Source organism: Patagioenas fasciata, chromosome Z (assembly GCF_037038585.1).
Source record: "Patagioenas fasciata isolate bPatFas1 chromosome Z, bPatFas1.hap1, whole genome shotgun sequence".
In the NCBI taxonomy this organism is placed as follows: Eukaryota; Metazoa; Chordata; class Aves; order Columbiformes; family Columbidae; genus Patagioenas; species Patagioenas fasciata.
The window spans coordinates 49561320-49589093 of record NC_092560.1 but is presented as its reverse complement, the minus strand read 5'-3'; the positions used below and the strand labels follow the sequence as shown (position 1 = coordinate 49589093).

At 38.0% G+C, this 27774-nt stretch overlaps 1 protein-coding gene across 3 annotated transcripts in view; it reads right to left on the bottom strand.

Moving 5' to 3' along the window:
* Positions 1 to 9369: 9369 nt before the first annotated feature.
* The window catches only part of KCNN2 (potassium calcium-activated channel subfamily N member 2), a 70222-nt gene continuing 51817 nt past the window's right edge, over positions 9370 to 27774 (bottom strand). Inside the window, exons 5-9 of one of the 3 annotated variants that reach the window (XM_071801841.1) lie at positions 21164 to 21274; positions 18528 to 18655; positions 16371 to 16509; positions 13873 to 13942; positions 11880 to 12024 (exon numbers count right to left, since the gene is read on the bottom strand). In XM_071801841.1, the coding sequence (XP_071657942.1) occupies positions 12005 to 12024; positions 13873 to 13942; positions 16371 to 16509; positions 18528 to 18655; positions 21164 to 21274 (468 nt within the window). In that variant the 3' untranslated portion in view covers positions 11880 to 12004. Of the gene's footprint in view, positions 12025 to 13872; positions 13943 to 16370; positions 16510 to 18527; positions 18656 to 21163; positions 21275 to 27774 lie in introns of those variants that run through there. The other 2 variants (XM_065860752.2, XR_011736362.1) reach the window with 2 other exon arrangements.

Here is a 27774-nt window from a genome sequence, read left to right as displayed (position 1 = left end):
ACTCTGGAACTTTCTTGACTGGCAAGAGCAGTGAGGTGTTCAGTAACAAAAACATGACTACCCATCAGTTGATGTGCTACTGATACCTATGCTAGACTTCTGTGTGATTGTCACTACTTAAATACAAATGACAAGTGTGTGGAAGTCTGAAAGAAAGCAGGTCATCAACAGTGAAGGGGGAGCCAATTTTTGTGTAAGGTTTGAAAGGAGCACCCATATTTTAAAATAAATCTTAAAACTCTGCATGGACTTTTTTCTTCAAACCACAGTGCTGATCTCTTGCCAGTAATTCAAATACTTATTTTCAGGTAATCTGAAATAATGCAAACCTGAAAGAAGGGAGAAGCATAACATGTCAACTTAACCCAAGTACTTTTAGAGTCTAGTATAGCTGAAAATAGTAATGTTGTATGAATATTTCAGCAGCAAATCCCCATGTGATTCTTTTTAAGTGACTGTTAATGCCCAGATGGTTGCATGTTACAATTTACCTCTGTAATTGCTGAACCTCTTGTAAAAGAAACCACTTACAGCATTCTACATATCATTGAATTCTTGCGATGTTTTAAGTGAAAAGTAAACAGCAATAACACTGCTGGTTTAGCTTTTTTCATTTCATTTAATGTATAAGCAAGTATTCTTCTAACATTTTTCTTTGTGTGTCTGCTACAAAAATTCCTATATTATGCCCCTATGTTATGCTCTGGGAGCTTAGAGAGACCTCATTTTACTGAGGGGAAATGAAGTTTGAAAATATATTAACGATATTTTAGAACCAGTGCTTTCAAAAAAGTTTAGGTGCCATTCAACTTGTATTTCATATCTCTACTCCCAAGATGGCCAAGCCACCTAGTGGAATACTCAGACCTGAATTTGGCATCCAAAGCATCTCAGAAAATAAAAGGAAGAACTAACTCAGCATACAAAGGTGATGTAGTGGGCCAGCTTGTTTTGGGGTACAGCTTGGAAGGATAGTTAGAAGAAAAATGCCCAGAAGCACAAAGATGGATAGGTAAATTGGGGTGGGGAAAAAGGATTTGGGCATTTAATAAGTACTTCTCCCTAGTTGAGTGCATCATTCCACTCTTCTTGGAGTTAAGCTTTTTCTTGTTACATTTAACTGCCTCTTAAATCACAGCTGGGAAGACCCTTTATCTCCCAGTTTATCATTAATAGGATAGCAGGTACTCAAATCCTCTTATGAGAGATCAGCACTAAACTGGTAGTTATTACCCTGAGTTTAACAACTCAATTTTTGTAACTGTTCTGTACATTTCATGTCTCAGCAATTTTATCCTTGATCAGACTAACCTTTCCTATAACCGTAACTCGAATAGCATACAGTCTAACTTAAACCAGCTTGCTAGGTTGTGCCCATGTGCATCAATAGTATAGCAATAGAACAACTTTACCATTATCTTCCTGTTTGCTTATTGCAATATATGGAACATAATATTCAATAAAAATATAAACACATCCTTTATCATAAAGTCATCACTTTTTAGTATAATTTTAAGCAGTCATTTCTGTGACCTTTTAAACGAATCTGTTTTCCTAAAGCAACGAAACGTACAGTATGGCACAGACTCTTGGATGATTCATGTAAATGCCTGCATTTCTTCACTATGGGAGTGTTTCATATAAAAGTTTCTAGTTACAGTACTGAATTCTGGAGTTTAGACATCAGTTTGTGTTAACACAATCTTCACTCAGTATTTAAGGCTGTGATAGAAAAAGGACCAAAATGATGTGATGGGCCCGCTTCTAAGACGGGACATGCCTGGTGTCTCTCGGGGCTGCAGTGGTGCTGCAAGAAGCACCAGTGGGCAGGCCAGCAGGCTGGCCAGAGACTGCCAGCTGCAGCCAGGGAGAAGCATCGTGTGTCCAAGCACTATACAAACACCTGCCAGGCAGAAATTTCTGCCCTGATGATCTGCTGGCTGATGAGGTACATTTTGGTAGTGTTCATTCGTGCTATATCACTGTGCTCAAATATAGTGCTTGGACAGGCAAACAGCACAGATTAGTGTTTGTTTTCCTCATGAAACCAAAAGTATGGGTAACCTGTTGTGCTGGAGATGATCTACATGTTTCTGAATGCCAACAGGGCAACACAGCTACGGAAAGCAGAAGCACTGAACTTGATAGGACAACCTGTGAAATTGTCTGTCTTCACTGCTGGCCCCCTATGGGTTTAATCTACAAAGTGCAAAAGCATTCCATTATTTCTAGAAAAAATATTATTTGTTCATTCTTTCTGTTATAGAAGAACTGTTAAAGCAATTAACTTTTTGCTTCCTCTTTCAAAAAAAGCTATAGGCACTTTTTCTTCTTTCTTTACCGCAAAACCAGGCAGGCATAGAAAAAGCCTAGGACTAACTTCTCGAGAAGCATTTAATCATGGCAATGGTTCTCAAAGTGTTTCTAGCACTTGCACCATTGAGTTGCTCTCTGTCTGGGTTACTTCCAAATCCCACCAGAAACGGCTTCATTTTTGTTTAATATTACAGTTGTGCGTGGTTACCTGATGAGAAAGTTCAGACTGTCACTGACTCCTAAGAGGAATGAGGAAAGCAGCAAGCAGCTAGGGCTTCCTCACAGCCAACAAGACAAGAACAAGGCTTTAGGAAATATGTACTTATATGTACTTAGTACTTTCTATGGGGATCTGAGCTCAGCCTTCCTGTTTTCTAGGGGAAAGCATCCTGTCACAGGGAGAATTAAGCTGATGGATGGGTAGTCATTACAGCATGCATCTTTATATTTGGAATCTTTATATTTGAGTCATCTGAGCACATACAGAAAATTAGACAGCTGAACCAAACCACCTTGCAGATTTTTTTTTTTTTCCTATGAGCATCATTGCTACCCTGTTCTGGGTTAATTCAAATGCTTTTCCTCAAAAACAACAACAAAAGAAAACAAAGAAACAAAACCAAACAGAAAAGGAAATGTCTTCTCTTTTGGCAGAAGTAGTGAACGCCAAGGATATTTACAGGTGTGGGAAATGCATATCCATCCCTGAAGGGTTATAAATCAAATCTCAGGGAAAAGAGTGGTATTTCCTGTTGATTACTTTGGATAGAGAACTTTATTGTTCTCAGGGACTTCCCTTCCATGGGGAGAGTTATCTAGCAGAAATGCCAAGGCCTGTAACAGAAATGGAATTATTTGCCATCAAAATTTTCCAACAGTCATCTTGCAAATTAATTGGTGCAATAATACACATGTAGTTTCAGGAAAGTTTTTGGCTCTGTTTAAGTAAATTAAACAGAGCAGTGCGATAGTACTTCTTCATTCACAAGACTGAAATCACCATACCATTTTCTGGGCTCCTTTGTGTAGTTGCCTTGTAACCAGCCGTGGTACTCAGCCAGCATTTATCATGCACTCAGCTGAACTGAGTCAGAACTGTTAAAAAAACTGTAAAACAACTTGTAAAGAAGTGTGAGGTGTGCTATTCTGTAGCTCCTTGCAGGACAAATAGTGTGAGTCAAGGCAGGTGGAACTTCACATCCCAAATTGTGCATTCAAATGCCACCAGCTACTATCTGGGCATTTCATACACACGTAAGAAGCATTTTCTCCACTGACTTAGGTTACAAAAGGTATCTGACAATGTCTTCTTTACATCCACTAAGTAAAGATCAAAGAGGGGGAGGGTGAAGACAGTTTTAAAACAAAGAGAGAGACTATGCCAATCTCCTTGTCATTTAGAAAAAGCTTAATGTATAAATGTCATGGAAACAAGCTGTTCCTACTGAATAAAACCAATACTGTTTTTCATATTTCTTGCTTCTTAATCTTTTTAATGCAGAGGAAAAAGAAAGCAAATGTTAAACAGTTAAAAGCAATATTTTCTATAGTAGCAATCTAGCTGTCTACATTTTTTTGTCTAGCCCTCTTTGAATATTGTATGCTACAGCTGGAGATCTTCAAGCAGAAATCTGACACGGAAAGCAGATGTTCACATTGGCAAAGTGTGGGCTGCAGACAGATGCCCTTGTGCAGCCATCACACACCAGGCCTTTTCTACATTGTAGAGATGGCCCATGTCTTCTGCATGGCAGACATAGACATGGCACCCAAAGGACAATTCAGATCTATCCTTTGACCACCAAGAGAGAGGCTGCAGGCTGTGGCATCTGAGAATCAAACCCACTCTCCTATTTCTACCTCTTCGAAATTTGTTGCAAAACGTATATGAAAGCCTATCCACTATTTGCCCATCTCTCTTCTGTTTCCCTTCTGCTCAAAAGAACATCTGCAGTTCTGGAAGTGCACATATTTCATGCTGCCGTATTACAGCATTTGCTTCAAACTGAAAGTAAATATAGCCGAATCACTAAATACATTTTATAGGCTGGAGAAAACAGGGTAGCAAGGCAGGAAATATAACCCTGAATATGGGAGTTGTGGAAAAGCAGTCTACTTCTTATGTACAATTTTTATATTTCTTTTCATGCACTTGATAACTGAAACATGTATGGCTTAATTTCCTACTGCTGCACTCTTGATACCTGATTAGCTTCCTCTGCGTATATATTGTAACTGAAACATTTGAAAAAGACAAACTCTTCCATCTATTCCTGCATTATCTTCCAAAGTAGCCTGAGAAAGCTACTTCTTTCAAGACCTGATTGGGGATGATGTGCTGAGCAGCCGGTAAAAGGCGTTACAGTACCTGCAGGCCAGATGAATTATTTTTCTGGAAAGTCGGTAGAAATGGCCTGGCAGTGATGCCAGCTGAGCTGCCTGCAGTCAGTACACTCATCAGGGGCTCCTGAGCCCACCAGCAGGAGATGCTTTCAAAGCATGTTGAAACCACAGGTAGTGTGATGCATTTGATTCAGTGTTATTAGCCAAATTGACCGAAAGCTCGGTTTCAAAGGAAGCTAACGAACCTAGCTGGCTTGCTAGCACATTTCAGCCTTGGGACTGTCTTCTGAACTTGTGTGTTCAGGAGTGAATCTGCAGGTCTTTTGTCTCGCCATCATGCAGCACAAGTGAGACTCAGCACAGACATCAAGAAGGGCTAATTGACTTCTCCTCTTGTTCTCCTCTTTCTCCTCTTGCATAATTTTTATCCCCTCTTTTTTTTTTTTCTTTTTTTTTTTGGAAGTAGACTTCAACGGTCAACCACTTAGAAGATAGGCTCCTAAATTTCATTGGTCAGCCAGAAAACCTTACTAAGGTTAATTCACCTTGAATCTTGATGACTGGTGCGGGTGGAGTGCTGTCGGTTTCAACCTCGAAAGTGTGCAATTGTCTGGAAGGGTCCTGCTGAGTGGCACAGCATTGCCCCATGCTTGCAGTGGAGCAGCAGACCTCAGGCTGTCCTCACAGCAGTGACACAGCCTGTCAAAATGCATGAGGTCTAATCACACTTGAGATGTGATGGGAAAAGCATTTTTCAGTCCATAAGACCATCCAAGAGACAGAAGAACACAGTGATACAGTGATGTGGGAGGAAGAATGGCTGGAGTCATCATAACCCTCAGGTTATGTGTCACTGGCCTGCTGAGGGAGCCATCACCTCCTCCAGGCTGGGTCCTGCTGTCTACTCTCTCTGGCTACATGCACTGGCCCAGTGGCTTCTCAAGTGTCCAGGGGTCACCTCGCTTTTCAGATCAGTACTGGTGGCTCTGCACCAGGGATGTCAACAAGAGGTGGCCACAGTCCTCAGTGCTCAGCAGCTGCTGGAGGAAAACACACTGAGCAAAGGGCTGAGGGTGGCCAGGAGCAATGGAAGGAGAGTGGGTGCTGTGCACTGCTGAGAGACCTTTTAGCCAAAGTGCATGCACATGTGTGTGTGGTTAAGTGATGTTTACAAAAGTAAAGTCTTGGAGTTCTGATCGTCACCGTGATCTGACATTTTTCTAACGTCTCCAGCAGGAATCTGGACTCAGTCACTTCGGATAAGCAGATCACTGCCACATTTCATTTTGCACAGATCTGTGCTACTCAGCACATTGTAGAGGTGTTTTTTTTAAAGGGCAATTCTGGGTGTGCAAAACTGCTCCTGAGGGATTTTTTGTTTGATTTTTTGCTTGAGACCACTTGAAACCTCCTCTTTTGCAATTTTTCTGGAAGCCTTTCAAGACAATAATCTAGCAGAAAGTCTTTCAGGTTTTCTCATTCCTGTCACAGAGTTTGAACACAGAAACAGTGTGTCCCTGTTGTTCATTGTCTGGAAATACAATTGCACAGTCTCCTAATTGATACCCATGATTTTTAGAACTGGGAATGAGGCTTCACTTAAACCTTTTCTAAGCTCTGAAGATTGTAGCTGGTCAGTTCACCTACTCGAATGTTTTCTTTTAACTGCATTATTATTCCTGGTGCCACATGATATTTGATCATGTATCTGGAGATGGTCTTCGGCTCAGAGACCTGCTTTGGTGTAACTACATAGCAGAACATGAGGTTCCTCTTTAGACTCAAGATATTTGGAAATGCATGTTTGGAAGGAAACAAGAGGTCAGAACAGGCATCATTTTAAAGTAGAGCCTTTAACTAAAAGCTTGTTGCTTGGTTAATGTATAATTGAAAACAGTGTGGATTCTCCTAAATACTTGAAGATACTAATGGCTTTAAATGAATCTGAATGCAAGGGAAGTAAGCATAAAGCATTTCATGCTTCACTTCTCCATCTGATGTGGTTACTTGCCATGTTAGATTGCAACAGGCTCATGCTTGTGGCTTATTGGTTTTCTTGCACTGCAGCTGTGTTGCATATCCTCCACTACGTAGAAAGGCTTGCAGTCCTCTACAAGAGAATCTTCATATAAAAGCCTGAAAATTATTGACCTAATGGAGCTTCAACTGTATCACTGTAGTAAAATCTAATATACGACAGTATGGCCATGCTAACTCTGGCAGCTGCCTCCATTTTAGTTTTCTCAGAGCATTTCTACACACCCAAGCCCGAGATTATGTTGCACCTGTTCCATCCATGTGCTGTACTTCCCAGCTGCAAGCAACTCTTGGCAGGGAGTCAAGTGTCTGCATTAGGCTTGGTGCTATGCTAAGCTGTGAGTCTTGAGCAGAGTAGCATAAATTAACACATCTCTTCTCTCCTGTTTATTGAGATCATCTTGCACATCAGGCTGCTCTTGAGAGACAGGGCTTATTTGCTCAGTGCTGTGCTAACTCACTTTATAGTGAGTAGAATCTGTGGCTTCTGGACCAGAGTTGATATGCAGGTGGTGAGGCACTCAGGCAGGTCAGAGCCATACCTGTGAGCACCAGATTGCGAAGTGTCTCCTAAGCATCTCTTTTTTATTATTTTCTCAGTCATGGAAATAGCAAAGATCCTTATAGATATTCCTGATGAGGTTTGTAGCAAATAATCTAACAGACATCACAGCTCAGTATTCTCTGCACTTGTGTTAACAGGTATAGGATCAGATCCATAAACCCTGATTGATAGATGTAGATTAATTTTATTGTGTATACATAAAGTTTCACATATGTAAATGGCTGGCTCAGTGTGTGTGAGCTCCAGCTCAGGACCATACTGATAGGGCAGTGCACTTCCTGGGCTACAGCTGGCTCCTATCAAGGCAGCCAGGGGTGCTGCTGTGATCCTTTCTACTTGACCATATGCAAACATGCTGCAGCAGTGTTAGCTGTTTCCTCCCTTACCCTCTTTATTTGGCTGCTTCTCACCACTTAATAATTACTTTGAGAGGTTTGGACTAAAAAGGCAAAAGGACTTTAAGGATGTTCTTTAAAAAGAAAAAAACAACAATATGAGCAACAAAAAAATTGGCAGATAGAACAGACTTACTAACCAGAAAATCTTCCATAGATAAAAATTGCTAAGAATTTTTAATAAATTTTAGTTAGGGGAAAAGAGCTTTCAGGCAGTTTCCACTTGTACTACTGATATGGGTAATACGTTTTATTCTGAATATGAAACAGTCATATTTAAACCATTTATTCTTTTATGCTTAGATAGGCTTTTAGTGTGCAGCATATCAATTTGAATGTGCGCATGTGGTCCCACATGAAAAGTCTTACAAACTGAGCGACACTAAAACAGTATGCCAAGCACCTATCTTTCATCTCTATTGATGACAGTGATTCAGACCAAGTCTGGAAAGCCAAGCTTTTAAATAGCTTAGAAGGAAATGTATGGACTTCCAGAAGGCATTCAGAGGTCCTAAGCTGGATGCTTAACTTTTAATTAGTGAAGCTCTTTCTATATAAGATCCATCCTGGAGCAGCAGGAGGTAAAGAAAGTCTGAGTCTCACAAGTCTCTCTGGGAAGAACCACAAGGTTACAATAGATAATGATTTGCAGAAGTAAGAACTGCAGAGCATTTGCAATATTTGTGAATGTATTATTTCTGATGCTGCAAAACTTAAATGTGACTAAAAAATACTGTTTAAATCAATGTACTTAGTTTGAAGCACAGTGAATAGGCCTATTTGTGATCTTACGTTTCAGTCTTTACAGGCACGATATCTTTGCTATGTGTCATTAAAAATGCAGGGATTAGCAACAAGACTCCAAAGAAACTGATAAATGCAATCAGTGTCTGCAACACAGTGAAAAGGAGAAATACACTAGCAACTGAAAACTGAATTTTTCTATGGCTGAGACTAAAGCAAGAGGTGCTAAAGCAAAAGGTGCATGAAGCTTTTCAACTCTAACATGGTAAATATGCCATATGCTTTGAGAAGAATTCCTTGTCGTTCATAAACAATCTTGCAAATAAAAACCTAAATTCAATTACACAAGCAGTTTCAGAAATTTATCATAATGCTACTTTTTATTTTTTGTGAGCTCACATGTTGAAGGAGCTTAAGTTTTGGAACTAAAAAATTAGTACGAAAACTTGTGGTACAGCAAAGCCCAAAGGAAAGATTAAAGGGAGCTTGTACCATGAGTGAGAAAATAAAACCCATACTGCTCTGTATTCTCCTGAATATAAGGTTTTATCTGTCTTTTCTTGAACTGGTTTCACATGCAGCACTGAAGTGCTTTTCATAACCAGGTATTAGCAGAAAAGAATAATCATTTACCAAAAATGCAGACAAAATATTTATAGTGAGATTTAGATTAAACTAAGCTATTGAACTGGACAATTCCATGGTGTCATAATTTATCATTTGCTTTTAAAACAAAGAATGGAATCCAAAAGAGTTTGGCAGATTGTTACCAAATGCTACTGAAAAGGATAGTCCTGGTATACTTCACAGCACTGCTTGCGTAAAGCTGTTGGAAGAATTTAGTGTGTCAGGCTCCTGAGTCAAGAAATTGAAAGGTCAAAGATGACAGTTGCTCTTTCACATTGGAATAAAACAGCTCAAAACTTACAGCTAGACCTTAATTCAAAATTAATTGTGACAGATTGGAAATAATTTTCAATGTGGAGCTAGAGTTCTTTAAAAATCCGGTTGTACAATCTAGAGGAGAAGAAAAAACGGGTCTTACAAATATTAAAAAAAGATATTGTAAACAACCAAAGAGCTAGTTAAAGCTGACAGGACAAAAAGGAATGTATTCAAGCTACAGGAAGTGTATTTCACATTCAATGGCAGGAAAAAATATTCTACATTATTAAAAACACAACAAATGGGAGGACAAACAAAAATCTCCAAAAGAAAGAGTTCTGAAACTTGACTACTCAATTCTAGTATTATTAATCACTACTTCTAATCCTGCCAACAATGTAAAGCAGGTGGCCTCATGACCAGTTAAAACATTGTAGTTCAGGACTGGGCTAGTGCAGTATTATCACTAAATAATATCCATATTTTCCTTTGGAAACAAACTTCATAGAAACAAAAGCAGAACTGCAAATACTGTGCATACTGCTTATTTTTTCCAGTCACAAAATACCACAGACCGTAACCAAGGCACTCCAAAGTCATGCAATTGTCCTGCTCATCTAGGTGGAAAATACTGCAAAGTCATCATCTTTCTCAAGAACACCAAAAAATATTGAAGAAACCCTTGACCCTTCCATAAATAAGCAATGCCTCTGGATGTAACTTATGTTCATCAGTTATGTATTTTGTACCCCACAAAAAGGTAGACCCTTTACATTAAAAAAGCCTAAAATGTCTCCTGATTTTCACATTATGTATTTGGCTTGGGGAATTTTGGGTGCTGGGAAGAACAACTCTTGTGTCTTACCCAGCACGGCTCTGTCCTGACTTTCTGCATTACTGTCTTCCCCACCTGTGGCTGCTGACCAGAACTCATGTCTCATGGAGCAATCAGTATTTCCTTCAATAAGAACCTTAGTTACTTCTGGGCAGATGTAGTATTCCTTGGACACAGTCAGCCATGCCCACTTGTTGTATTTAGATATAGTGTCACCCTTGCCTGTGAACTGGGGGAATGGGACTAGTATATTTCATAAATAACAAGTACTGTAGAATATTTCATAAAGTCAAATAATTTTCTGTTTATAATTTGGAACTGCAAATGCATGTTGCATGTGCTGAGCATTTAAACTTACCTGGTTTTGCTTCTCTGGAATATAAACCGGGAGAAAAGTCAGAACTTTTTCACAAATGTGTATACAATGCTTTGTTTTTTTTTTTTTTAGGAATGCAGAAGACCTTATTAATTGTCCATGAAAGTAAAGTACCGCAGATACTGCCATAATGCCATTCTACAGCAGTTTTTTTACAACAGTTTTTGGAAATATTGCTAGAAGTGTCTTGCTAAGCTTGACTGCATAGCAGAAACCCACGGGGATTACCCAAATGTAATGTATACAGAACACGGTGCTGCCATCCCACAATTGTGAATATTGTAACTCTGTGTGTCAGTCATTCACTCCAGAAACACTAAAAACACAAAAGGGAGTGGAGAAAGTAGCAACCTAAACACTTCAAAACCCAAACAGTGGGAGACTTCCAGCTTGAAAGTGATGCTTCTGTCTGGACATACTTACCTGGCACAATTATGAAACTCTGAGTAAATGAACAGGACCTTACCTGTGCTTTTGGCATGCCACTAGCTTTACAAATAGTCAGTTTAAAAGATCTTTGCCATGGGTACTGCATAAATAATTTTATATACATAAGTTTATATGTATATATATTATCTATGTGTGTGTACAAATGAATGATAAACAAAAGCCCTAAGAAGATTTTAAAAACCCATAGCATACTTCATACTGTTTGCTAGGATAAGCTATATTTTTAATTAATCACTTCAGAAATCGAAGCTGTCAATGACCTTTTAAAATGACTATACATACACAGCACACTGTTAGATGAATATTGATTTTTTCCCCCTCCACTGCAAGCAATGTTTAGAGAATTAGTTTTCATACTGAGAGATAATTATTAAGCTTCAATTTTGTTTCTTAGAAGTTTACAATTAGGCCTTTTGATTGTGAACATTTTTTTAGTTGTTAAGTCCAAGTAAACAAGCAACTATGTGCAGAAATTAACCTTTTTATTATATTATATAATATACTGTAGTAGTAAAGTTTGTTTGAAGTGTATGAATAAAAAGTTAGTGAAATTACAGGAGGAATAATCTAATATAGCAATAACAGGTGCATTCACTGTGCATCTGAGAGGAGGAAGGGGGAAAAAAGAAGAGTTTTTACTCATTTTGGCCTAAAATATTTTCAGGTTTCCAGGATTCTGACATCAGAACCCAGATAACACTGGTTAGAACCATAGGGCTTTACAATAAAAGCTAAAATATTGACCATATGATGGCAAAAAGTCTTTATTTTGTGGTTAACTTATTCTCTTCTAGCTACTCTCTGATGAAGTTGGTGGTGCTGTGGAGGATGATCTTCTTCTTCTTGACAAAGATCGTGATCGTTCAGCACTGTAGGCAACATGCTTATCATAATTTTGTATCTGAGCCTCGAGGAAATCCCTCTGTTGCTGGCTGATCGTCTGGCTAATCAGTCCAGGGAGAGCTTGAATGCTACCAATTAAAGTTTCCAGTTTAGTTTCTAGAGTAACAATTCTCTTCTCAAAATCTTCACTTCTTTCATTTAAGTCAGAAATCATGTCATACATGATGTTTTGAGTCTGAAAATAGAAGGATGTAAGCAAAGTTTTAGAGAGACCTTATAAATATTGTAAGAAGAAGCACAACTCTACAAAGGTTTCTAAACACTTTCGTACTTCACAAAACATATGAATATTATAACAAAACCCAGTCTTGTGAAATAATTTTCCTTGTAGATCCAGAATAAACTTTCTACTATTTTTTTTTGAGCAGCAATGTAATATAATTTGAGCAGCACTTTAGATGTCAAGGTCCAAATGAATTAAACAAAAGAAAAGACCTTTTATGGAAGTTCAGGTGCTTAGAAATGCAGCATGCTAAGCTTCGTAAATAGTCAGCTGTTTCAGCAACCAAGAGACTGAAGGCTCTAAAGCCATGACCCATCCTTGACTCTTCTGTATTTCCTCTTGTTTTAAGCACCCTCATTCTTCTAAGCAGAACACAAATGTTCATCATTTGCTTTCTCCTTAAACTGACCAGGTTTTTCTGAACTGGCTGTAGTAAGAGTTGTCAGGTGGATTGTTTCTGAAATGTAGTACAAGGAGTAAAAACTCAATTGGGTGCTTCTCTACTTCTGCCCTCTACAAAACAGCATGTGGTTACAGCAAGTATATAGGGTGTACTTTAAAATGCCACAGTGGTCAATAAAAATGTAACCTGAAATGTTTTATTTCATACAGTTGTTATGTCAATAACAACTGAATTTCTCCCTCTGATAGACTGAGACTTCGGATTAGAAAACTACAGTCAAAAGTGGATATAATTCAGTACACAAACTGACTGAAGTTTATAAACCATCCAAATAAAACTAAAATTAATTGAATGACTGACTGCCTGAAGAGTGAAGCACTTCGGCATCAGATGCATGTCCATAACCCATTTCTTTGCCCCCCTTTTTAAGATGCTAGCATAATCCTTGAAAGCAAAGTAATCTACATTACATAGTGTCTGAAAACTCCTTATCAGTTGCTAAGAACATTAGACTGAAATGTATTTTAAGCAACTGAAGTTGTCAGGTGCTTGTCTAAAGCAAAAGGCGAATGAACAATGAAGAGTTTAATCTTTGCTTTGAAGCACTTCAATTTGAGGAGGGTTTTGAGGTACATAAAGAGATATACAAGAAACGCTCAGGAAAAGCCCATTAATGCCTCTAATGTAGCCTTAAGTTAAGATAAAAGTAATTGTTAAACACTGAGGTCTAAGGTGAAACCTAGAATGCTATCAGCTCAGCCCTCTAACTCCCTAGTTATTATTTTATACTAATGAGAAATCCCAGCAACAATAGACAAGCAGTTTGCAACTGAATAGCCTCTTTTACCTCATCATTAAAAAGAATAATAAAGCCTTATGATATATTGTCAAAGAGGCAGCTATTATTTATTATAAAGACTTAAGCAAATGCAGACCTAAATTAACTTGTCGAAAGTCACTGCTGCATAAGACAGCAGGAAAAAGAAAACGACAATCTGTGATTCCAGTCTGCACGAGAGACGGTGCATGTACTATGGTTCGACACGGCACAGTCAATATCACTGGATGGGAAATCTCTTTACTCTTCAGCACTACACTGCTATGACCCACTCACAGTACAGCATTTACCATGACCACTGCAGTCACTTCAGGAACTCTCAGGCTCAGCTTCTCAATTGTGGAATCTTTTTCAAATGTACAAAAAAAATATGGTACACTCAAGCTTTGGTCAGAGACATACACCAGATCTTTCATTCAGTAGGTGTTACCACAAAACACACACATATTTTCATTTTCTACAAATACCACACTTGTTAACAATATTTGCATGTATTTTCACTTAAAAAGTTTTCATTTTGAGAAGAGGAATATTAAAACAACAATAATTGCCTACTAACCTTTGCCAGGTCTACCAAAGTGTTGGCTTGATCGTTCAGCTTCCTTTGTTCCATTTTTACGCTTCTTAATCTAAAAAGTGGAATTTTAAGTCAGATTTTTTGTGTGTGTGTGTGGTCATGTTCGATTTCTAAAAAAGCATGCAAAAAACTTACAAGAGCAAATAACTGCATGGACAATGCCTTGAGTACTTTTTGTAAAGTCAGAACTGGTCATGTGTCTGCTACAATGAGAAGCATGCTTCTTTAACACCGCAAAAAAGGAAAGAGCAAGGAGATGTGATGCCTTTGAGAATACCATTTGCCATGGCCCAAGTTGAATTCAAGAAGGAAGATAACAATTTATCCAAACTGTATGAAAGGAAGCCAAAACATTCCTCAAAGCCTCAGTATCGTGACAAGTAGATATAGGAAGAAACATAGAACAACAGTTTTTTGTCATTAATGTTGTAGCAATGAAGAATCTTCCCATGCCTACATGACTAGATACAGGTATTAGCCCTGTTCTGTCGGAAATGGATTGGGTTAGCAGGTGTTTGAACCTGATGGAAATACAGTGATAAGTGAGTTTTGCATTACTTTAAACAGAACTTCCATCTGACCAGCAGCTAAATAATCAACTTACTTGCCAGTACATTTGATTTTCTTACATAATTTGTGAACCTAAATATGATTACATTTTAAACTTGCATTAGACATTGCTTTTCAATGTGCTATTTAAACTACAGCATTGAAAAACTATGAAAGAAGCAGCAAGGGTATGTTTTTGATGCCTGCCTATCTGCTCTATTATTAGTTAAGCACTGTCTTTGAAAGACACATAGATGACCTTTCTTATGTGTTCCCTGAAACAAAGTCCATGTTTTTCAGATTAACTACTAGAAAAGTGGTTTGTAGATTTGATTTTCACAAATAAGCAACTTCTCCCTTAAGTGTGAGTAATTTGTTCAGCATTTCCCAACAGAGAAATACTTGGACTTTGAACGACTTTGCTGGTGGCTGTTCTAAGTAGGAAATAGCATTTTTGAAAAAACACATATCAATTTATAAACAATGTGTGATAAGATACCATGCAGTCTACTAGTATGTAAAGGGCCAACCAAACTAACCAATTTGTTAACTGTCAAACAAAAATACGTTCGGCAGCATTCTCTGGCAGGTGGGTTGCTAATGCATACGCTGCCTCTTTCTTTGTGATGGTGCTACTTAAAAAGCTAGTTTAAAGAAAGCCTTCTTGGAAATATTCCAAAACGCAGGAATTTTCTCCTCATATCTGTAGTTACTGAGCACTTCCTTTCACATCTGGGCTAACTGCCATGAGAAAATAAGTTGTAAAGAGTGAAATATCTTTTAAAACACATGGAAATAACTCTGTTAAGGTACAAGTCAATTGTTCATATAAAATTGACATTCTAGTGGGTTTTCACGGGATAGTCATAGGTTCTTCTTTTCCCTGGAAGCTTCCTTCAGGGCACAACATAAATGCAGACTGTAGGAATGGTGCTTTCAGAGGCTATGTACTGGTGCTATTCTAAAGTAAAAAAAAATGGAGGAGTCTCCAAGGTATGGAGTTATATCAATAAAGTCTCAGAACAGAATAATTACTCAAAGGTAAGCATGTAACGATTTGATCAGAGAATGATAACCCTAGTGTTCCGGTGAGCATCTCTCAAATATTTTGCAGAACATGTGTTTTCTGCTTTCCTTAAGATTCATTGACTCATCTGATTCCCAGTTAGTATTTTAACTTTAAAATCCCAAGAAATCCATTGTTATTCTAGCAATACAAGTACCAGCTGACACCAACATGATAATTCGTCGTGATAACTAACGCAATACCTATCACAGACTGCAAAAACGTATCTCTAGGTAATGGCAAGTCTTTAGCTGCAACAGCCAGATTTAAAGAAAACCGTCAGACTTTCATTCCTAAATTCATTAAGAGAAAATATGAAACATCTTGATTTTATGAACTTCACTTATCACAGCAAAAGATCATGATTCTGGACTGTGTTTCCATGGCAGCAATCAGACTACCGAAGTTCACAAATAAAGACTCTATTTTTTGCATGCAGACAGTGGTAAATTCTGCAAATTTAGAAAGGAACAGCTTATACAACTTACTTCCGAGCTCTATTTTCATTTTGTTGAAATAAAAAGACAAAACAAAAGAAAACAAACTGTAAAATATACTAAAACAACAAAATGAGCACAGTGGGCTCAATTCAGCATGTGGAAAGTCCTAGGGAGCTGCTCCTTCTTTCAACCAGTAATTGCCTGAGGTGGATTTTAACTCACTTGCACCCACAGTAGCTCCAAGCCTTCCCATTAACTATTGTCTGTAAATTTTCTTATACATACAAGACATAAAATGCCTTTTAATAGTATAAGTTAGAGTGATTATTTCAGCTTCATCTTATTTAGTGTGCTTGAGAAGTGAAAACAACCAAGACCAGATAAAGGCAATTTTAGAGCCATGACCATGAGTTTGAGACTGTTACCATGATCTCCTTGGGTTTCTTGTATAAAACTGGCCCTGAACCTTCACTCCTGTTATTTCTTTCTCCACTGAAATGGTTGGAAAGGTGAAGGAGGGGGACCAAAAAAGAATCCAGAAAGATGGAAAAGAGCCATGAGTCCCTTGAGAAAAGTTCAAAAATGCAAAGAGAGAAAAAGTAATTTGCACCTGTCTAGTTTGCTACAGCTGGAAGAAAGCAAACTGCTAGAGCAATGTTTTAATCCATGGCACATTGATCAGTATATTGAGAATTTTTTTTTTTTTTTCTTAAATACAAAAGTTTTGGGAATACGATGCAAAGTGCTGAAATACAGAGGGAAATGCATCGTTAACACAACTGTTCGAAGTCTGCTGGCACAGACAGAAAAAAACTACTGCTGCCACCTTCTTCACACCTTCAATTAATGGATTTTTAAGGCAGGTGCAGAACAACACTTTACATCCTGTGAAGCTCTTCTGGGCTTGAATGATATATAAAGCTGCAGATCAAGCTGGCTGCGCTTTTCGGGTTCTTCAATGAACATGTGTGTGCATACACACAGACACACACACAAACACACAAAATAAATAGCAAAGTTAAAATGTTAAAAAATAACCTTTGCAATCAAGGATTCAAGTCTAGAAAAGGATACACAAGACTTGCCGTCCTCTATTCTAGAACCCCTGCCACTGCTCTCTACCTCCCAATCCTTGAAACTAAGCACGATGACCAAACCGAGACAATAAACTTTTTATATGTATGTAAAAAGGCTTCAACTTTTATCGTCTCTTTATTCCATTTCTGCAATAGCACTGTAACATTTAATCCTGCAAGTTTCCTAAATAATAAGTAATAATAATAAGTAATAAGGTTAATAATAAGTAATCAAGGTTTGTAGAACACTTCCTGCCTATGAAACAGAGAAACACTGACTGTTAGATTAAGCTTACTAATAGGAAATATGATAACCTGGCTTTTCCTTCCTGTCTTTCCCGCAAGATGACACGTGTTTTTTTCATGATGGATGCTTCCCTCACATCTCAGCTTAGACACAGACCCACACTCAAAAGCTATGAAAACATCAGTTCAAAATTAAACTTGTTTAGTTTATCTACATGTCCCCAGTATCTCATGGAAACAAATTTCATAGGCTGTACAAATGGCTGCCTCAGGCTGGAAGGGGACATTGAACAGAGCAGACAAATAGTGGCATGGGTCCTGACCATTCCTCTCAAGAAGAACCTGTGGTTCCTGGGGACGAAAGTCTCATTTTTTCCCCCATGTAGCCCATGAAGAGTAATCAAATCATTGTGCAATTCTGCTGGTTTTGATGTGCTTTCTAATGAATTTGTATTATGAGTTTTAGATAAATATTTATAGTCTGGCAACACCATAATTCAGATTAGTCCTACTGCTGGTTCCAGTTCTCAGGCCTGTTTTCAAGCCCTTAAGATTTCAGCAGCAGGGAAGAACTGATCTGAATCATGCCAGAGGTGATCAAAGGTCACATGAGTGTTGGCATATACTCCTGTTTTCTAGAACACATGTCAGAGGTCATAGCTAACATACCAACATTTGATTTTATGCACTCAGAATATGAGGTAGACAGAGGCAACTAATTGCAGTTGGACTGTACAATGATGCTTGATGCATATTCTTTTCATTAAACACCACATACATATTCATAGACTCTCTTCTGTCACATCATTCTGACTTCATGTTATTAATGTCTACTACAAATGAAACTTTTTTCATTTTCTTCTGTCTGTTGTTGCTTGTATCTTACTACCTGTAAACCAAAACACGACAATAAAGGATAGTCTCAGTGGCAAAAGACAAAAAAAATCTTAGATAATTCAAGAAGCACTGGGAACTTCTAAAAAAATATAAACAAGTTTGATTTACACCATATTGGACATACACAGCCTATGTACTTTTTTACTTTGTTGTAAAGAGGTAATGCAGAAAAGCCTTATCTTTGTGTTACTCTTAGAAAAATCAACCTCAAGTGTGATGTTCTATGAATGGCGAGAGAGAGTGGGAAGAGGGATAGAAGGGAGGGGGCAGGATGGGAGATAGGGACCAAGAGTGACTGTGAGGGAGAGGGAAACTAAGAGAGAAAAGACTTGAAGAGGAAAATCAAAGCAAAATAGTACTTACTGATGAATAGCTTGCAAAAATTTGCGTTGATGCTTCCTTACTTTTGCGTGGTCTATCTTTTTGACCAGCTTCGTGTTTTTATAAATTAACCATGTTTCCCTGAGTACATTGGCTGCTGCATTTTTCACCTGTTTAATAAAACAAAAATACCAGGCTGACAAAAGCATTATGTTATGTTTTCTCTTTTCTGGTAAAATCTCTTTCTAAAGCACTGAAGACCCTGCCTAACTGTGGGAAGTGGGTACATTAAGAAGCTGCAGCACTGAGGCAGAAAGTAATAACAGGACCAAGGGGATTGCTGAGCGATTTCTGTGTTACTTATAAATGTGGTATTGGAACCAGTTCTCTTTTCCATCAGGGAATAATTTGTCCTTTTTTAAGGAGTTAGCACTGCTTACTGTTTATGGCAATATAATTTAGAGTGAGGAAATACTAATGCATTATCTGTGTGGTAATTAACTGAATGTATTTAATAAGATAATAAGATTTATTTTTCTTGTTCTAAGGTTAGTATCTCTTAGTTCTCTTGGGAATTAAACAGTCTTTTAAATTTAGAGAGCTGTTTGAGCATATTGGTTTTATTTACATTTTCATTCTTTTTTCTTTTTTTTATCAGTCTCCAAGGAGATTAAAAAATACCCCATCTATTAATGTGGGCAATGTTCTATTTCATATGTACTTTCAATTTTTTAAAATGAGGCTTTCCATAAAATGTAAGATAAGAGTACCTACAGTTCCTTCCTAGGCACTACAAAATTTTCCAGAACACTTGAAAACAACGGACAAAGAACTTCAGTGCAATGTTGATTAATGACAGAATGACTAGGTTACTTGCAAAGGAAAACTGTCCTTATTATTCCTCTTTATTTTGTCTCCCTCTAACTTCATATTATGCCAGTCACGGCAGTCTCAGAACTAAGCCAGTGTCAAGGTAAAGGCATTGCAGGGATGCCATGAGAAGCTCTTCCCAGCAAAAGGTCCCCACCTTGTACCTGTAGAAGTGTCAGAGATCTTTGGTCTTAACTTCAGTGGAAGCACAATCACAGTTTAGAGACCGCTTCACAATCTCTACCTAGCCCTTGCATTTCCACAAGGTATGGCTATCTTCAGGTTCTGAGGAAACTCCTCTAGTATCTGCATAACCAATTTGTGACCTGATGTGCATCTAAGATTCATTTATCTTGTTTGCTTTTAATGCACTTCGAGTTTCCTAAGTTTGAAGTTAACAAAGCACCACTTGGATACACTATTAGACTGAAACTTAGATTTATATGAAGGATAACTGAATAAAATAAACTTTTAAAGGCACAAATAAACACCAGACTCAAAATATGACCAATCTTTACAAAACCTTTTTCTCTCCTGAAAGACATTTTGAGCTTCTCTGTCATAATACACTAGAAAAGTGCCTGAGTTAGGAAGGGATGAATTGTTGTCTGTGATCTAGTATCAACAAGACCTTAACTGACTATAATAGGAGTGTAAACCAATGAGCTCAGACAGCCACTTTGAGTCAGACACCCTTTATACCTATCTAAGAACTGCATTCACACTCATCCTTAATCTTTTGCCACTGCAACTGCTTAGGGGAGACACAGTCTGCTGGCAGTGGCCAGCACAGAAGTGAGGGAGCCAGGAGAACCAGAGCGGTGTGCTGACATGTGCTGGAAGCATGACACGTAGACACATGATGGGACTCTCCGCAGCCGAGGACCGTGCCAGCGTGAGGCTGGACCGCTGTGTGGAGCTGTGCTGGGGCAGCCAACCTCTGTCCCGGCTGCAGCGGAGCCCTGCTCTCCAGCACAAGCACCCTCATCCTCTCTGCCCATCAGCAACCACAAGCTCTGCTGAGTTCTGCTGTGAGTGTGAGGACCTTCCTCAGCATACTGACTCTTCGCAACAATGAAGATCAAACACACTGAGAAGACTGCATAGCTCCTTCTCATTTTCTTGTTCTCTCAACAATGATCTATTTTATTTCAATAAAGGATTTATTTTGCCTTGTTTGCTACATTCTTTCATTATATTATTAATTATGATATTTCATAAGGAAAATTTAAAAATTTATTTTACGAATTCTAATGATTTATAGAGGGTTTTTAAAAATAATTGCTTCTAAAAATATTACTATCTACAAACACCTTTCAAGGCATTTCAGTGCAGTATGCTGCTAAGTGAACCCTGTGTTGACTACACAAAGCAATTGCAAAGGCTGTCTCACAAGCTATGAATGTCTCTTTCTTAAGAACACCCTTCATAGCTTGAAATTCTTGTATCAGTCTTTTCACCTATTTTAGCTGCAAAAGTTTTATATATTCTTCTCATATGCTGCATGAAAGTTTTTTAATTTAATATAACAGTCTTTCATTTGACAGCATTTAACTGTTGGTTATACCAATTATCTTCCAGCTGCAAGGACCCTCTATATAAGAATATTTAAATCCTTAAAATCTGCTGAGAACTCACAGTTGCCCTCAATTGAGAGAAAAGCTCAAGGCATTTGATTCCTTCTCCTAGCAAAATTACATCCATGAAAAAGATCAGTAGGAGAATGGAGCAGGAGACTATTCAAAACAAATGCAAAAATAAATTAACACACATTTCCTTTTCAGTTGTGAATATAAAGGGTGACTTACTCTTTTAGTTAGCTGGGTGTCCATCATGAAATTATGCACATGTTTTTCAGCTTTGGTAAGTTCTAACTTCCTTGCCACCACAGCTACCACCAGGGCAGTGCACCCAGCACCCTGAAAACAATAAAACAAACCCCCAAGATGTTACTACTCCATTTTGCAGAGCTTTTTGTGGAAGTTCCTCCTTTAGTCTAGAAGTATAGCAGGCATCAGGTGATTCATCCTTGGTAAATACATTGAACATGCTACAGCTATTTCAGTTCAGAGTAATGGGAAAAGTCAGTAATTACAGGCTGGTAAACTGTCAAGGCATCAAAATAATTAGTGAGCAGCACAATTTTAAAGTTCTGGGTGTTTTCCTGCAAGGGTTGAAAATTTGAACACATCCCATTTCTAGTGCATAAACAAAGGGGTTGATCAAAACAACGTTTAAAACCCCAAATATTACTAAATAAATACATAATACCCTGTTCTTAACATTTGTATCAAGATTACAGCAATTGCTAAAGAGGAAATAAGATTAGATTATTATCTAATACACACAAAAATGTTTCTTAGGATTTTCTGTAAGGCCTAAAAATGATAATAAATTTAGTATTTAATCACCTCAATATAGTTCCCTGTTGTAGTCTCAGTCCTTCAGTTATCTGTTCCTATACTATTTATGCTTATCTTACAACCATTTGAAATAGCACATACACAAGATCATTTATTGAAAACTTGGACAGAGAAAGCACCAGTTTTCTAACTTGTGTTGTGTATATGTATGCATATACATGTACATACATCAACATGCATGTTCACAACATGTCAAGCCAGCAGGTGTCTGTCCCTTTGGAATGATGACACCTTTACCAGCATCACTAATTTTGATTTTTTTTTTTCTGGGGGCGGGGGGGAAAGAGGAAAGGAAAGGAGGTTAAAATGAGCAAGATAATGAGAAGCAGCATCTATTACACACATCTAGAGATATCATTTACTTCACACTATCAATAAATTCTGCTGCCTTAGGCTTTCTTTTTTCCATAAACGCCTTGCAGGGTCTTTTCAAAAAAGTACAAAAATCACCTTAAATATATGAAGCTGTTTTTAATTTGCAGATTCACCCCAATCTAGTTGTCATTGCATCTATGTCAGTTACTCTCCAGTATAAAGCAATTTCTTGTTGCACATTGAAGCTTACCACATATTCATCTGCAGAGCTTTCTTCTACTCTTTCTGGATTTCTCCCATTAATTCACTTTCTTTCTATTACCCACCTCTACAACTGCCTCTCTCCAGAAAATCTGGAAGAAATCACTGAATCTAGCTTCCAAAATACAAATTCTATTAATACACACATAATAACTGCAAAATAAGTTAACCCATTTGAAACCCATTTGAAACCTTTATTCACAGTGTCCTCAAAAAAACCGAATCTGCTGTCTTTGTTTACTTACTGAGGCACCAAATCAATTTTGTGAGAGTCTCCAACTAATTAATCCATCATTTTCCCTGATAGATTGTTCCGACAACAATCCATCTGCTCCCTCACAGACACCTGATTCTCTGCAATTAGTTCTCACCTATCAAAGTTTCTATCCCCAACAGCTCTCAATATTCCCTTGAATGAGGCCCTTGCAATTTTGCTGCATTTCCTGTTTCTCTTCCATTCTCAATACTAAGCTTTCTAGCTTTGCTGTTCCCTCTCCCTCTGTTCCCTAAGCCTGTGTTGGTGGAAGTTCGTAGAAATTTACTCTCTCCAAGAGGTGAGTTAAAATGGCGCTGTAAGTTCCTTTGCTTCTCCAGATCCCACTAAGAGTTAAGACGGAAGAAGACAACCAACACAGCCTATGGCTGAGTACTCCAGAAATACATCGGGCCTTCCGAAAAGAGGACTGGGCAGGAGATGACCTACCACCTTCCACACCTCCCCACAAAACAGACAGCTCTCCTTTGGTCTCCTTCCTGTGGAGCAGGGAAGTGCTAATAAGCAGAAGACTTCTCTGTGGGCAAATAAATAAATAAATAAATAACCCTATACAATAGAAGAACATGAAGAGAAAGGCAGACATCTTTTGGCCCAGTATGTCAGGATAACCAAGGCCAGACGCTGACTTAATGACATAATTTGAGTTCTGCCTGCTTACAGCACGGATGCTAAAATGGAAAAAGATTGTTAATACAGACATCACAGTGGCACAAACCAGCCATTTATGTCAAGTTATCAGGGCAGAGAAATATTAGATACCCCTGTCCAGAGCCCCCAAAAAGGTGGACAAAAGGAACTGGGTTTGAGTTGAAATCATTCTAGTCTTTCTGATTTAACTCCCATGCTTCTTCAGAGTGGCACAGCAGTTACAGGGGCCAAGCACTGTTAAAAACAGCAGCTTTGTATCTCACATGAAAGACAATGCCCACAGCAGAATATTGTCACCTGCAGGCTGCAACCACCACCTCCATGCACTGCTATCTTCCTTATCTCCAGAACAGCTTATGGTAACAGCAAGGTATTCTAGATTCTGGTTATCCTTCTTGGCTTTGTGGGATACGAAGGGATTTCAGGATATCAAAATGAGCTCTTTCAGCATTTCTACAAAATAAGGAAGTATTACATTATCTGCATGTTTACATTTCGTGGTACCTTGAAGGAAGATGAATTACACTCATTCTTTTAACAACTAACAGCTTATAGAAATAAGACTGAAATTGCACTTCAAGTACATGAAGTTAATTAACATTTTATGTTACTTTGCTATGCACTATTATATAGCTCACTTAAAGAATCAGTATCCTTAAAAATATTAATAAAGTGAGAATTATTCCATATTGCAGAAATTAAATAGAGGCAATACAGTTACTTTAAAATAGTAGCATCATTAGAATAATGCTTGTCATGTTTTTGCATATCCTTATCCACATTAAAATCAGTAACATGAATTCTATAAATTCATGCTCATATGCTCATTCTTTTCTTATATCAATCCTACATAATACAGTAACTACATTTTTATTAACATTACTTAGGCTAAGTAAAAAGTACCATGATAATATTTCAAATACAATAAGGGGTTTTTTTAGAATAAAATTCTAAAAGGTCTTATATTTGTTTTCTGTGTTTTATAATCACAGTATCACAGTATGTTTGGGTTGGAAGGGACCTCGAAAGATCATCCAGTCCAATCCCCCTGCTGGAGCAGGAACGCCTAGGTGAGGTTACACAGGAATGTGTCCAGGCGGGCCTTGAATGTTTCCAGGGAAGGAGACTCCACAACCCCCCTGGGCAGCCTGTTCCAGTGCTCCGTCACCCTCACTGAGAAGAAGTTTTTTCTCAAATTTAAGTGGAACCTCTTGTGTTCCAGCTTGATCCCATTACTCCTTGTCCTATCATTGTTTGCCACTGAGAAGAGCCTGGCTCCATCCTCATGGCACTCACCCTTTACATATCTGTAAACATTAATAAGGTCACCCCTCAGTTTCCTCTTCTCCAAACTAAAGAGACCCAGCTCCCTCAGCCTTTCTTCATAAGGGAGGTGCTCCACTCCCTTAATCATCCTTGTTCCCCTATGCTGGACCCTCTCCAGCAGTTCCCTGTCCTTCTTGAACTGAGGGGCCCAGAACTGGACACAATATTCCAGATGGGGTCTCACATTTTCATAGTGTTTTGAAGTAAATAATAAACTACATTACTGCTTCAAGCTCTTGCTTAACTTTCAGGGGAATTATGAATCATACAAATGAAATTTAAAAGGCCAGAATGTATATATTTTCAAGTATCAAGAGTGTAATTAAACATATTCGGAATTTGCACTCCTCAGCCCCGTCTGTGTCTTGCAGTGTCTTTTGGCTTGGTAAGCAACATGATTTTAAGGGCACTTAAGAACTCCAGTATGCCAAAATTTGAGGAAAAAAGAATAAAAGAACTAATATTCGTAATGTTCCCTCATCACTCCACTGCAGCTTTAGCTAGAGATATACGTAACTGAAAGCCACGAGCTTCTACCTTATTGAACAGTCCTTTTCAGGTGTGCCTAAAGTAAAAGATGAAAAAGCAAGTCTTAGATTTCAAAGAATTAAAAAGCATCAGTTTGTGCTACTTAGTTAATGTCCATATGTAGGTACATCGGAAGTAAAAGGTCTGACTTAAGACTATTTCACAAGAAAGGGAAAAGATGACCAAAAAAAATTAGTTCAATTTAGTTCATGCTGACTATTCAGCGGGAAAGTTTACCTGACTTGCAAACATACGCAATTTTATTACTGTGAAAGACAGTTTTTCTTCTTTCAATTTAATGGAGACAGGTAATAACAGAATTAATCATCCATTAATTTGATTCCTTTCACATACTCTGTGATCAAGGGTTTGCCAGCAACCACCAGTTTTAAAAGCTGACCTACCTAAATTTGTTTATTTTCCAGAAAGCATGTACAAACTGAACAAACTTATCTACTAAACCAGGAGAAGCCATTAAAGATCATAGATTTAAAAATGAGCTTCTCTAAAATGGCCAGACCAGGATTCTGATGATGAGCTGAGCAACGCCTGTTTTCTGTTTGCAAGGATCTGAATGCACCGTTTTTCTTGCTTGATATGAAATTGTGCATTTTAGTCTTCAGCAAAAGCAAGAAATATGAAAACAAGCATATATTACACATTCTCAGTCTTTCCATTGAGCAAAGCAACAAACACTGGACTGAACAGTGGCATCAGACCTTTGATGGTGATGTAAAACCTGCATTTGTGAGCAGTAGAATCTTGAAGCATAAGGTTTACAGACATGTACACCGGACAGAATTTGCCTTGACTGCCAATCTGTTTAGCTGCCATGCTGTACGAAAACATTGTGATGTATCTGCAAACAACTTCAGGACATTCTTAATATCTTTAATTCTAAACATGCTGCTCCTATTCAGGACAAAGAACAATGTCTCAAATTCAAATGCTCATGTATGTAAGGAACACTCCATGAAAACTCTCCTTCAGTACTCTCTCTGATGCCTAGAATCCAAAGTGTGTTGCCCTGATAGAAATAAGTGTATGTGGGTATTTCACTCACATACATACTTAGGCACTTGTTAAACACTAGTAGGCTAATTATTTTCTCAGTTATAGAAGCCTAAATGATGACTGACTTTCCTTAGAAACACAAATGGAAGAACGGACTCAGTTGAGGGGAAAAAATAAAATGTCAACAGGCACTGGCTTTTTTATATGAAGTCCACACTATTTGAAAACAGTAAGAGAAGAAAGGTGAATTCATTGAATTTTAAGTTATATTATACTTTAAATTTAGGAACTGAACAAAATGCTTAAACACATCCTTCAGAAACAAACAAACAAACAAACCAACCAACCCCTATTACTTGGTGTTATCTTTAACTTTATGCTTAGACATCATAAACTTCAACTTTCCCTATCTGCCTACACAGTCCCTCTTCTTGGCACTAAGTTCTGAATTATTGCAATCTTCCTTTAATCTGCTTTAACAAAGCAGATTTTCTCTTTCTTAGCCATATCAGAGATTGCTGCTACGGTTATTTTCTTTTCCTGTAATTTTTACTATTACTCTGCTCTGTGTTCATTTATTCCCTTCTCTACGGCACCACATATAGAACATTTGCCCTCAGTTGCAATATTTTATTACTCCAGACTCTTCTATCTCATGGATTTGAGCTCTAATAAACCCTTTCAGACAAAATCCTTTGCATCACCTCTTGACTTAGGAAAATCTCCCTGGAAACACGTACAAATCTAACAAATAGTTCTCTTCCAAATTCCTCCCCTTCCTTTTTAGGATATTACTTACTACAAAGTCTAGCAAAACAGTAAAGGTACTTAAGATTTTGTTGTGCCAAGATCAGTTGTTCTGGCCCCACATAATGCCTCCCCGTTGCTCACTCTCTTTGCTATATGGAGATGGTAAACTCTTCAGGAATTTGGACTATGTATTTCTACTGTCTTTATACAGTGCTGGTATCACCAGGATCAGGCGTTAGTCCCAAAGAGCTACAAAAATATAAATAATAATGAATAGAGATGGCAGGTCTGTACTAACCAAATATACTGTACACATCATAATACTAGACATGAGTTTGTCTTTTTTTTCCTTCATATCCTACCGTGGTTTACAAGATTATGTATGAATATACTTATTATATACTATAACAGATGAGATGTGCTTAGCAGTCCAGCCACAGACCTCTGTCCTTCTCTTCACTGATGCAGGCCACCCTGAGCTTTCTGCTGTTATCACCAAAAGCACCAGACCAAAGCTGACCTAAAGTTACCACAGAGAATTTTGCATTATGGTAAAACACAGCAGACATAGCCATGGCACCTAGAGGGAAAAAGCTGGTGTTGTCCAAGTATCTGATGGGGCTAAAGCTATGCAATACACAGTGACTGCAAAACTACAGGAGTCAGGCTTCAATAAAGTCTTGCACTTACATGTAACATTCTGGTAAAGGTCCAATTGTGATAACCAAGGAGAGGTGCTTGCAACTCTTCAACTAAAGGATTATCTAAGGTAAAGGATGGTTAGTACTGGCTGATAGAGAAAACAGCATTTGATCAGCAGAGGAAACCTGTTATCCTTCAAGTAAACACCTCTGGCATTTTCCACTTGGTTCTATTT